Source organism: Galeopterus variegatus, unplaced genomic scaffold, assembly GCF_000696425.1.
Source record: "Galeopterus variegatus unplaced genomic scaffold, G_variegatus-3.0.2 Scaffold3192, whole genome shotgun sequence".
NCBI lineage: Eukaryota > Metazoa > Chordata > Mammalia > Dermoptera > Cynocephalidae > Galeopterus > Galeopterus variegatus.
Window position 1 is genome coordinate 111679 of NW_007729303.1, and position 13144 is coordinate 124822.

The window sequence follows — 13144 nt, forward strand, 5'->3', positions numbered from 1 at the left end:
ACATCCATTTTCTCTTCCTGACTGCCTGTCGTGTGGACTTCAAGCTTCAGACACAGACAACAACTTGCAGAGACTGCTTGGCCCACTCGCACAATTGCATATGGTCAAATCCCTGTAACAGATCAATTTCATATATAGGTATACTTCTCCAGTCAAACCCTGCCTGATAAAATCCTCCAGGCCAATTATGTCAGAAGCTCGGAAATGAGGCCCAGACGTGAGTAGGTGTTGAAAGCTGCCCAGGTGATTCTAACATGGTTAAACACCATCTACCCCAGAGTGAAAACCTTCATATCCAGTTGCAAATCCTTGCCAGAATAAGCCAGTGTGGTTGAAAGGAATCCCCCGGTGAGCTAGAATTGAGAAAGATGTAAAGTTCTGTTCTGCCCCACCCTATGTGTTTTCTCTGATTTACTCTTCCTTTTTCTTTTCCACAAATCCAGCCTCTCACCACCTCACACATCACTTCTATCTCCCTGTATGTAGTCTTTCCTCCCTCTATTTTTCCCCACCTATAGCCCCCAGACTGATCTTGAAAAGTATGCATGACATCCCTCCATGCTCAAAGGCTTTCAGCAACTCCCTGTCACCCAGGAATCGAATCTAATCTCCTTAGCTGGTATTCAAAGTTCTTCAGAGTCTGGCTTCTTCCCACCTGGCCAACTTATCCCTCCACTCCCTTCCCAGTGAAAACACCATCCTTGAGTGTTTCTGAACCTCCATCAACCCAAGGAAGAACAAAGCAGTGGTCACACAATGAAAAGGGAAAAGCCCTCCCCTGGTGTCCTTGGAGTCTGCCTAACCACCAAGGCCACAAGCTGGGTTATTTCCTATCATACCACACCATCTCTATCCCCCTCTCCTCCCTTCTCAACCCTGCTTGCTGCTGTCCACTTTTAATAGTAAGGGTTTGAACTTACATTTGAGTTCTCATTGTATTAGAGGTAAAAAGTAAAGTACAAATTCATTTGTATAAGTGCCCTTGACACTTTAATACTTTAAAAAGCAGCAGCTGACTCCTTTCATGTCCAATTCACGCTGCTTCTACTATAATCCTATTCCTAGAACTCAAGGAGAAAGACAGTATCCTGCTGACCCTCTACCACAAAAACATAGCCTAAACCAAGGGGGATCTTCACACTCCTCTCCCATCACAGAAATTTCAAAACCAGCACCTGGTCTGCAATACCCAATAAGGCCTTCTTGTATGCTAGAGCCCTCTACGACAGTGTATGAACTGGCTTTGAATGGTCCTTGCTGAACATAAAGGATTTCCTTATCCCAGAAGTGTCCTGTTTGCATCTTGGAAAGAAGGCTTTACACAGTTAGCACATTTGCATGTATAGCTGCCTTTCTGCAAATGCCAAGCAATTGAGAAAATAGATCCAGAGCACTGAAGGATGCCCTCAGCCCATGCTTTTTCTATGGCTCCCACTATCACATACTATTAATATGAAAAGTAGATCATTTGACACCTCCCAAGGCCCGCAGCTCAGTTTTTTAAAAATTTTTCACATTTGTCTTTTTTATTACTCATTCATGTGCTAATGTTTATATTGAAAATGTGTTCTTTAGATTTCTCCACAGAAATACTCACCCATATTTCTCTGCAAGTCCTCTGGCTTCCTCCTCTTTTACTACTCTCTGGTCTTCCAGATCACTCTTATTTCCACATAACACTATATCTGGGTTTTCACAATATGCATGCATTTGTAGCTGGCCTATTAATATAAGAAAGTTTATTATATGTAAATAGATCATACAATAAAAAACTGTATGATCAATGGAGAATACATACAAAAGTGCTTTGAAAACTGTAAATGTAAACACAATATAAGGAAACGATATAATGCTTTCAAAGCATCAATAATCCAATCTGTAAAACAATGAATGGGGAAGAAACGTAAAACTACTCCTGTCCTTAAGCACTTACCCAAGTTTATTAATATCACAGAGTGACGGGAGAATGTAGTAACCCTCAAAAGTGTGAGTGCTCCCCAACACACGAAATACCTGACTGTCCTTCATTTGAAAAGAAACTTGAAGGATTTCCTAATTACTTATTTCTTTTGGCAGCTGGCCAACACGAGAATCTGAACCCTTGACTTTGGCATTGCAAGGCTCTGCTCTAACCACCTGAGCTAACCAGCCAGCCCTTTACTGCTACTCTTAAAGCTCTGTTTTTCATATATATTCTCTCATTTTTCATACATACTCTCTCCTTAGCAATGACATTTTTAAAAGAATTGTCTTCCTATCAACTAACCTATTTCTATCTAAAATATTTTTCACATTTTTCTATTATCCAAGGGCAGAATCAACTCATTTAAAACAAATGAGATATAGGATTTAATGAGAAAAGACCCAGAATAAATAGTAAATGATTCTATCACCAGAACTAAGAGAGACTAAAATTCTTACTCTACAGCTTTTATTTCTTTTCACCTGAAAGCCTGTAAATTGTCATAATTATAAAAAGCAATTTAATCAAACCAAAAGAGCTTTAACTAAGCTAAATAGTTTAACTACTGAAAAAAAAAATCCTCATATTTGTTACTCATTGCACCCCAGAATGAAATTAAAGCAACCTAAACTTTCACAGTAAGACTTCAAAGTTTATGGCCTAATTTATTTTTTATTAGTTAACCAGAAAAGTATTGACATTTTAGTTCCTCATTATGAAATTGTCTTCATCATAGCTTATCAAGAGAAAGTCAAGTTGGTGAGCATTTCCTGAGTATTAACACATGTCTGATACATTGCATGGAGTTTTGGGACACTGTCCTTTGACCGCAAGGGGCAACTTGGGTAACAAGCCCTCCATAGGCAAGACGAAACCATGAACCATTTCCAGTAGAAGCTATGTCCTTTCTTTCCTGTCAGTTGTTACACGTGTTGTTCCCACACTCTTGAATACCCAACCACAACCTTCCTTCAAAACTTGCTTTGTGGTTACCTCTAACATGAAAAGTTTCTGGTCTCCAGAGTGGCTCTGTGCTCTGTTAACACCTTATATGTATGTTCAACGTTGTGGCTGCGAGCACGGACTTAAGACCCAGTATGCCTAGGGTTGAACCATGGCTCTGCCATTTACTAGTTGTGTGACCCTGAGGAAGTTATTTGACCACCTAAGTTTTCCTATCTGTAAATAGTGATAATGACAGCACTTACTTCATAGGGTCAAGGTGAGAATTAAATGAGTTAATTCAGTGATTCTCCAAGTAAGGTCTGTGGACCAGCAGTCTTAGCATCACCTGAGAACTTGACCTGCTGAATTAGGAATGCTGGGGGTGGGGCCAGTGATCTGTGCTTTAACAAGCCCTCCAGGTGATTCAGATAAACTATCACATCCGAGAACCACTAACTGCATATATTGAAGCATTTATAAGAGCTATGAAAGTATTACCAGTAATGATGGTTAATAATGTTTATTTTGGGAAGTCTAGGGGGTGTGATATTGGTGATTTTCTACAAAGATTGTGAATTACTTACATAAAAAGTAAATTAGTTATTTGTAAAATCTCACTAAGGAAAAGAGCTTATATGTATATAACTATAGAATAAGATGGTACGTGATAAAGATCTTTTAAATGGTGCAAAATGTAACAGGAGTTAAGAGGACAGGAAAAAATCTAATCCAACTAAAGTTATCACAGAAAATTTCACAAAGGTCATTTTTTGCCAGGTGTTAAAAACTAAGCAGGACTCTAATCAGATACTTAAAGATTTAACTTCTCTAGGCTTCTATTTTCTCATCTATAAAATGGGGACAAGAGTCCCCTCTGTTGAATAGACTTATTAGGAGATTACATGTAAAGTGCTGCCTTGTATCTGGAGCATGGGAAGCAGTCAACAAATCAAAGTTAACGTTACTAGGAAAAGCAGAATATTTCAGTTATCTTTGCCCCGAAGTAAAAAACCTTGCTCCTTTAGACAGCATGTGAACTAGGAACTCCTCCAAAAACAACTCATAACAGCAGTAGAACATAAGGGCAATCTGTTTCTGGGAGTGGGGATTAGGGGCAGGGAAACAATAACACTTACTTATCCAGTTCCTGACATTGAGGAAACTTTGCTCATTTGTCAAATCAAAAAGTAGAAGAAAACCCATCGCATCTCTGAAGAACGCTGTTGTCAAGCTACGAAACCTAGGAATGTAAAAGCAGATCAGTCACCTAAACCATGGCCCCACTCCTGAAATATAAAGCTACCAGCAATGCCTTCAGCTTTCTTAATAATAACAAAATATATGACGATATTCCAAAATTATTTATCACTTACATAAGTTTATGTGTTAACAGACCATGTAATTTGACAACCCCGCCTGCTGAACATGGATAAGAACTAACTCGTGATCTTAGTCTCAGCCAAGAATTTATTGTACATTGAGTTAATTAGGTCAGAAGCAATGGTGCTTACTGTGTATGTTTTCCTTCTGTGAAACTTGACTTGACATTACAATGTGTTCCATGATCTTTTAATTTCAGTCTCTACAGAAATCTCTTATCACTGATAACCATTTCTTTGGCTTTAAGATGGGAACAGTACTCAGACCCTATTCTTTCTTAATACTCTGCCTTCCAAGGCTTTATTCTACTGTCTCCTCTCTCTCTCTCTCTCTCTCTCTCTCTCTGACAGTTTCTTCTCACATTGCCTATACACAAAGTCTGTGACTATAGACAGGCTCCAGAGAAGAAAATATTGGTATGAATTTGTCATCTAATCAGCAATATTAGCTTTTTCTCAAATATTTGTGATAAATGTTTTTACAAAAAGAGTCTTTATCTTTTACAGATGCATACCAAAACAGTTACAAATGAAATATAAAGTCTGGAATTTGCTTTCAAATAATAATGAAGAGGGCTGAGAAGTGATAAGGACATACATGAAATAAGATTGACCACAACTTGCTAATTGTTGAAACTGAGTAACGGGTACATGGATTCATTATACTATCCTCTCTATTTTTGAATATGCTTGAAGTTTTCCATAATAAAAAGTTAAAAGTTGGGCCGGCCCAGTGGCGCACTGGAGAGTGCGCCGCTTGGGAGCGTGGCGGCACTCCCGCCGAGGGTTTGGATCCCATGTGGAGACCGGTTCCCGCTCACTGGCTGAGCGCGTGCGGGTGCAACACCAAGGGTTGCGATCCCATTGCCGGTTCCCTGTACAGGCGCAACACCGAGGGTTGCGATCCCATTACCGGTCAGTANATATATATTCTCTCATTTTTCATACATACTCTCTCCTTAGCAATGACATTTTTAAAAGAATTGTCTTCCTATCAACTAACCTATTTCTATCTAAAATATTTTTCACATTTTTCTATTATCCAAGGGCAGAATCAACTCATTTAAAACAAATGAGATATAGGATTTAATGAGGAGAAAAGACCCAGAATAAATAGTAAATGATTCTATCACCAGAACTAAGAGAGACTAAAATTCTTACTCTACAGCTTTTATTTCTTTTCACCTGAAAGCCTGTAAATTGTCATAATTATAAAAAGCAATTTAATCAAACCAAAAGAGCTTTAACTAAGCTAAATAGTTTAACTACTGAAAAAAAAAATCCTCATATTTGTTACTCATTGCACCCCAGAATGAAATTAAAGCAACCTAAACTTTCACAGTAAGACTTCAAAGTTTATGGCCTAATTTATTTTTTATTAGTTAACCAGAAAAGTATTGACATTTTAGTTCCTCATTATGAAATTGTCTTCATCATAGCTTATCAAGAGAAAGTCAAGTTGGTGAGCATTTCCTGAGTATTAACACATGTCTGATACATTGCATGGAGTTTTGGGACACTGTCCTTTGACCGCAAGGGGCAACTTGGGTAACAAGCCCTCCATAGGCAAGACGAAACCATGAACCATTTCCAGTAGAAGCTATGTCCTTTCTTTCCTGTCAGTTGTTACACGTGTTGTTCCCACACTCTTGAATACCCAACCACAACCTTCCTTCAAAACTTGCTTTGTGGTTACCTCTAACATGAAAAGTTTCTGGTCTCCAGAGTGGCTCTGTGCTCTGTTAACACCTTATATGTATGTTCAACGTTGTGGCTGCGAGCACGGACTTAAGACCCAGTATGCCTAGGGTTGAACCATGGCTCTGCCATTTACTAGTTGTGTGACCCTGAGGAAGTTATTTGACCACCTAAGTTTTCCTATCTGTAAATAGTGATAATGACAGCACTTACTTCATAGGGTCAAGGTGAGAATTAAATGAGTTAATTCAGTGATTCTCCAAGTAAGGTCTGTGGACCAGCAGTCTTAGCATCACCTGAGAACTTGACCTGCTGAATTAGGAATGCTGGGGGTGGGGCCAGTGATCTGTGCTTTAACAAGCCCTCCAGGTGATTCAGATAAACTATCACATCCGAGAACCACTAACTGCATATATTGAAGCATTTATAAGAGCTATGAAAGTATTACCAGTAATGATGGTTAATAATGTTTATTTTGGGAAGTCTAGGGGGTGTGATATTGGTGATTTTCTACAAAGATTGTGAATTACTTACATAAAAAGTAAATTAGTTATTTGTAAAATCTCACTAAGGAAAAGAGCTTATATGTATATAACTATAGAATAAGATGGTACGTGATAAAGATCTTTTAAATGGTGCAAAATGTAACAGGAGTTAAGAGGACAGGAAAAAATCTAATCCAACTAAAGTTATCACAGAAAATTTCACAAAGGTCATTTTTTGCCAGGTGTTAAAAACTAAGCAGGACTCTAATCAGATACTTAAAGATTTAACTTCTCTAGGCTTCTATTTTCTCATCTATAAAATGGGGACAAGAGTCCCCTCTGTTGAATAGACTTATTAGGAGATTACATGTAAAGTGCTGCCTTGTATCTGGAGCATGGGAAGCAGTCAACAAATCAAAGTTAACGTTACTAGGAAAAGCAGAATATTTCAGTTATCTTTGCCCCGAAGTAAAAAACCTTGCTCCTTTAGACAGCATGTGAACTAGGAACTCCTCCAAAAACAACTCATAACAGCAGTAGAACATAAGGGCAATCTGTTTCTGGGAGTGGGGATTAGGGGCAGGGAAACAATAACACTTACTTATCCAGTTCCTGACATTGAGGAAACTTTGCTCATTTGTCAAATCAAAAAGTAGAAGAAAACCCATCGCATCTCTGAAGAACGCTGTTGTCAAGCTACGAAACCTAGGAATGTAAAAGCAGATCAGTCACCTAAACCATGGCCCCACTCCTGAAATATAAAGCTACCAGCAATGCCTTCAGCTTTCTTAATAATAACAAAATATATGACGATATTCCAAAATTATTTATCACTTACATAAGTTTATGTGTTAACAGACCATGTAATTTGACAACCCCGCCTGCTGAACATGGATAAGAACTAACTCGTGATCTTAGTCTCAGCCAAGAATTTATTGTACATTGAGTTAATTAGGTCAGAAGCAATGGTGCTTACTGTGTATGTTTTCCTTCTGTGAAACTTGACTTGACATTACAATGTGTTCCATGATCTTTTAATTTCAGTCTCTACAGAAATCTCTTATCACTGATAACCATTTCTTTGGCTTTAAGATGGGAACAGTACTCAGACCCTATTCTTTCTTAATACTCTGCCTTCCAAGGCTTTATTCTACTGTCTCCTCTCTCTCTCTCTCTCTCTCTCTCTCTCTGACAGTTTCTTCTCACATTGCCTATACACAAAGTCTGTGACTATAGACAGGCTCCAGAGAAGAAAATATTGGTATGAATTTGTCATCTAATCAGCAATATTAGGTTTTTCTCAAATATTTGTGATAAATGTTTTTACAAAAAGAGTCTTTATCTTTTACAGATGCATACCAAAACAGTTACAAATGAAATATAAATATAGACAGGCTCCAGAGAAGAAAATATTGGTATGAATTTGTCATCTAATCAGCAATATTAGCTTTTTCTCAAATATTTGTGATAAATGTTTTTACAAAAAGAGTCTTTATCTTTTACAGATGCATACCAAAACAGTTACAAATGAAATATAAAGTCTGGAATTTGCTTTCAAATAATAATGAAGAGGGCTGAGAAGTGATAAGGACATACATGAAATAAGATTGACCACAACTTGCTAATTGTTGAAACTGAGTAACGGGTACATGGATTCATTATACTATCCTCTCTATTTTTGAATATGCTTGAAGTTTTCCATAATAAAAAGTTAAAAGTTGGGCCGGCCCAGTGGCGCACTGGAGAGTGCGCCGCTTGGGAGCGTGGCGGCACTCCCGCCGAGGGTTTGGATCCCATGTGGAGACCGGTTCCCGCGCACTGGCTGAGCGCGTGCGGGTGCAACACCAAGGGTTGCGATCCCATTGCCGGTTCCCTGTACAGGCGCAACACTGAGGGTTGCGATCCTGTTACCGGTCAGTAAAAAAGACAAAAAAGAAAAAAAAAAAAAGTTAAAAGCAAAATCCTTCAAGGTAGCTGTGAGAGAAAACAGAGGCTGTAAGTAACTTAAAAAATCTTTATATCAAGATTTCCTGTGGCTTATTTTGGTCAAGTAACCTCTGGCCATATGAATTAATTCAACCAGATTTTTTTACTAGGTTCTAACAATCAGTTAAGACTAATGTATGTAACTTTGCAGCTTTCTTGTGGTTGAATAAATAGCAAAGTAAATGGAGAAAATGGAGAAAAGTGTACTAGTATGAAAAAAGAAGAAAAAAGTCCACAAGTAAGAAAGTCCATTTCAAAAAGGATTCATTTTTCTTTTGGCCTTGTATGAAATAAAGCCACCATTATCGACTCAGATTGATAAATTTCCTGCTAATTTGCCAGCATGTCTTATCCAGGTGCAAATCAAGTAATCAGCTGGCTTTTTCCTACTCAGACCACTGTGTGATGAGAATAGCTGTTTTTCCCTTTCCTCTCAGTAAGAAACACATAACTGAAGATCTCAGACCTCTCTTGCCCTGCTGTGTCCCATAACTGCAGGTGGATTCTCTGGCCTCTGCCAATGGCCCCATCTGGCCCGTTGGCTCTGTACACCTGAAATAGCAAAGTAAAAAAGAAAACAAAAGAGAACAGAGCAGTGAACATTTCTCATCTTTCTATTTAGTACAAACCCTCAAGGTATCCAAACTTCAAAAGAGAATACCATTTGGAATACAATCTTGTTTGTATTTTATGTCAAAATTTTTTATTTGGATAATACAATAATTCGTATTAAAAAACATATACATATTATGTAATTTGTAAATTTATAAACTATGTAAATAAGACAACTTGTATAAAAAATAATAATTGGGGGCCGGCCTGTGGCTCACTTGGGAGAGTGTGGTGCTGATAACACCAAGGCCCCGGCTTCGGATCCCATATAGGGATGGCCGGTTGGCTCATTGGGTGAGCCTGGTGCTGACAACACCAAGTCAAGGGTTAAGATCCCCTTACCGGTCATCTTTTAAAAATAAATAAATAAAAAATAAAAAATAATAATTGGCTTGCCTTTCCTCAAAGTTCCCTCAGGTCATTAGTTTTACAAAATATTACTTTTTTATGTCTTGTCCCCATCCATTTTTAAAAGTGCTCTTAAAATAATTTGATAGGGGGCCGGCCCGTGGCTCACTCGGGAGAGTGTGGTGCTGATAACACCAAGGCCCCGGGTTCGGATCCCATATAGGGATGGCCGGTTCGCTCACTGGCTGAGCGTGGTGCTGACAACACCAAGTCAAGGGTTAAGATCCCCTTACCGGTCATCTTTTTAAAAAATAATAATAATAATAATAATTTGATAGGAAGCACTCCTGGAACAGCAAAGGAAGGACCTCCAAAAATCTCTTCCTCCATAAAAGCAACTAAACCATTGGTGGAAATTTTCAAAATCAACTTTTTCAGAACTCTGGAAATTAAAAAAGGCTTGCAACATTCCAAGGAGTATTTATTCAAGAAAAATTGCTGATTATTAGTAAAAACAGTAAGTTTTGTGGTGTTTTTAACTTGCCCTATTTCTATCCCCCTTGCCCCAGCTATGCAGTTGCCTTAAAAACCAACAAATGTACACAACTAGGATAGCTGTGAAAGCCATCAGCCTAGCAGCCACTGCAGACAGTGGAGACAGAACAGATTTAGAGCTCCCTAAAAGTCCCATCTTCAGAAAACTGTCAGGAAGCTCTGTGAAAAGCTCCGTCCCCAGGCCTTCTCTTTATTTGACTGCACTAAGAGCTTGCTCTATGAGAACAGCCCTATCCTTTAAGGCATTTGTTGAAAACAATCAGCAGCAATTATTTAACATCACAGCTACTAGAGGTAGCAATACCAGTTGGTGCTAACAAAAGTCTAATCAAAAAACACTTAAAAGAATAAATGGGGAAGGAGGTATCCATAGAGAGATTTTTAAAGCTCCCAAATACTCCTTGGAACCTACAAGGCCATGTTCATGTGCAGGGCTCTACAAATGCCCAATAAGGACTTGAAAAGGCCCTAGTCTCTTCCTCTGACCAACCTTGAGGTTCTTCTCAAGCAGAAAGTTGTGAACTAAGGCAGAGTTGCGAACTGCCTGAAGTAGCATTAAACACATGCCCCAACACACACACAGAGCCCCTCGAAAAGGCCAAGAGACTTATTCATTCAAAAAATTTAAGAAATTCTGTTCACTCATTAGCTGTCTGAGCAGAGGCTAAGTTGACTCAGCAGAGACTTCAGTAGCTGCGTACACAAATGATACAGACTTTATAGAATTAGCCCAGAAAGTTACTAAACAAACAAACAGCAACCACAGAAATAAATAAACAAACAGAAAAAACAAGAAACCCAGGGATGGGGGAGAAGAATCTGATTTCTAGAGTTGCCACCTTATATTATTTTAAGTGTACTATTTTCAAAAAATATATAAGATACACAAAGACACAGGAAAATATGACCCATACATAGGGGGAAAACCAAGCAATAGAATCTGTTCCTGGGCTGGCCAGTTAGCTCAGTGGGTTAGAGTCTGGTGCTGATAACACCAAGGTCAAAGGTTCCATCCCTACACCAACCAGCCACCTAAAAAAAAAAAAAAAAAAAAAAAAAAAAAAAAAAAAATCTATTCCCAAGGAAGCCCAGATACAGAACTTACTAGACAAAAGACTTTATATTAGCTATTATAAATATGTTCAAGGAACTAAAGGAAACCATGTATAAAGAATTAAAAGAAAGTATGAGAACAATGACTTACTAAATAGGGAATATCAATAGAGTGACAGATATAAAAGACAGAACATACAGAGTGTGTTCTCCAACAACAATGAGTAAAATTAGAAAGCAATAACAGAAAGAAATTTGGAAAATTCACAAATATGTGGAAATTAAACAGCATACTCTTAAATAACAAATAGGTGAAAGAAGAAATACAATGGGACCCAAGAAAATGCTTAGGTAAATAAAAACAAAAACATAGCATAAAAAACTTATTGAATACAGCTAAAGCAGTGCTCAGAGAGAAATTTATTAGCTGTAAGCACATATATTAAAAAAGAAGAAAGATTTCAAATCAACAACTCAACCTTTCACCTTAAGAAACTAGAAACGTAAGAGGGCTGGCCCGTGGCTCACTCGGGAGAGTGCAGTGCTGATAACACCAAGGCCATGGGTTTGGATCCTCTATAGGGATGGCCGGTTGCTCACTGGCTGAGCGTGGTGCTGAGAAACTAGAAACGTAAGAGTAAACTAAATCCAAAGTAAACAGAAAGAAACAAATAATAAATATTAGAGTAGAAATAAATGTTATCTTTTCTTGAAAAGATCAACTAGATTGATAAAACTTTAGCTACACTGACCAAGGATAAAATAGAAGACTCATATTTCCAAATCAGAAATGAAGGAAAAGACAACACTACCAACCTTATAGAAATAAAAAGATTATGAAGAAATGCTATGAAAAATTGTATGCCAACAAATCAGATAATGTAGAAGAAATGATGAAATTTCTAGATGCAAATGACTGAAACTGAATCAAGAAGAAACAGAAAATCTAAATAGATCTATAACCAAGAAGGAGATTGAATTAGTAATCAACTTCCCACAAAGAAAAGCCCAAGCCCAAATGTCTTCATTAATGAATTCTACCAAATATTTAAAGAACTAAAACCAACCCTTCCAAAACATTCCAAAATACAGTAAAGAAAAAAACTTCCCAACTCATTTTATGGGGCCAATATCAAAGATTTCAAATCAACAACTCAACCTTTCACCTTAAGAAACTAGAAACGTAAGAGGGCTGGCCCGTGGCTCACTCGGGAGAGTGCAGTGCTGATAACACCAAGGCCATGGGTTTGGATCCTCTATAGGGATGGCCGGTTGCTCACTGGCTGAGCGTGGTGCAGAGAAACTAGAAACGTAAGAGTAAACTAAATCCAAAGTAAACAGAAAGAAACAAATAATAAAGATTAGAGTAGAAATAAATAAGTTATCTTTTCTTGAAAAGATCAACTAGATTGATAAAACTTTAGCTACACTGACCAAGGATAAAATAGAAGACTCATATTTCCAAATCAGGAATGAAGGAAAAGACAATACTACCAACCTTATAGAAATAAAAAGATTATGAAGAAATGCTATGAAAAATTGTATGCCAACAAATCAGATAATGTAGAAGAAATGATGAAATTTCTAGATGCAAATAACTGAAACTGAATCAAGAAGAAACAGAAAATCTAAATAGACCTATAACCAAGAAGGACTAACTTAATCATTAGTTGAAGGGTGTTTCTTTTCGGGTTCGGGTAATGTCTTCATTAATGAATTCTACCAAATATTTAAAGAACTAAAACCAACCCTTCCAAAACATTCCAAAATACAGTAAAGAAAAAAACTTCCCAACTCATTTTATGGGGCCAATATCACCCTTATACCAAAACCAAACAAGAGGCAGAGGGGGACTACAGACCAATATCCCTATACTTGCAAACAGAATCCAGCAACATATAAAAAGGATTATACACCATGACCAAGTGGCATTTATCACAGGAACAACAAGATTGGTTTGCCATACATAAATCAACTGCTATAATACACTACATAATCACCTCAGTAGATGTAAAATAAGCATTTGATAAAATCCAACATGGTTTCATGATAAAAACACTCAATACAGGAATAGAAGGGAATGAATGCCTTCAACCTGATAAAGGGCATGTTAAAAAAAA

General features: G+C 37.7%; 1 protein-coding gene across 1 annotated transcript in view; it reads right to left on the reverse strand.

Moving 5' to 3' along the window:
• Window positions 1-1593: 1593 nt before the first annotated feature.
• The window catches only part of RAB27A (RAB27A, member RAS oncogene family), a 79326-nt gene continuing 67775 nt past the window's right edge, over window positions 1594-13144 (reverse strand). The window contains exons 4-6 of the mRNA XM_008584264.1: window positions 8923-9008; window positions 7072-7175; window positions 1594-1721 (exon numbers count right to left, since the gene is read on the reverse strand). Of these exons, the coding sequence (XP_008582486.1) occupies window positions 1594-1721; window positions 7072-7175; window positions 8923-9008 (318 nt within the window). The remainder of the gene's footprint in view (window positions 1722-7071; window positions 7176-8922; window positions 9009-13144) is intronic.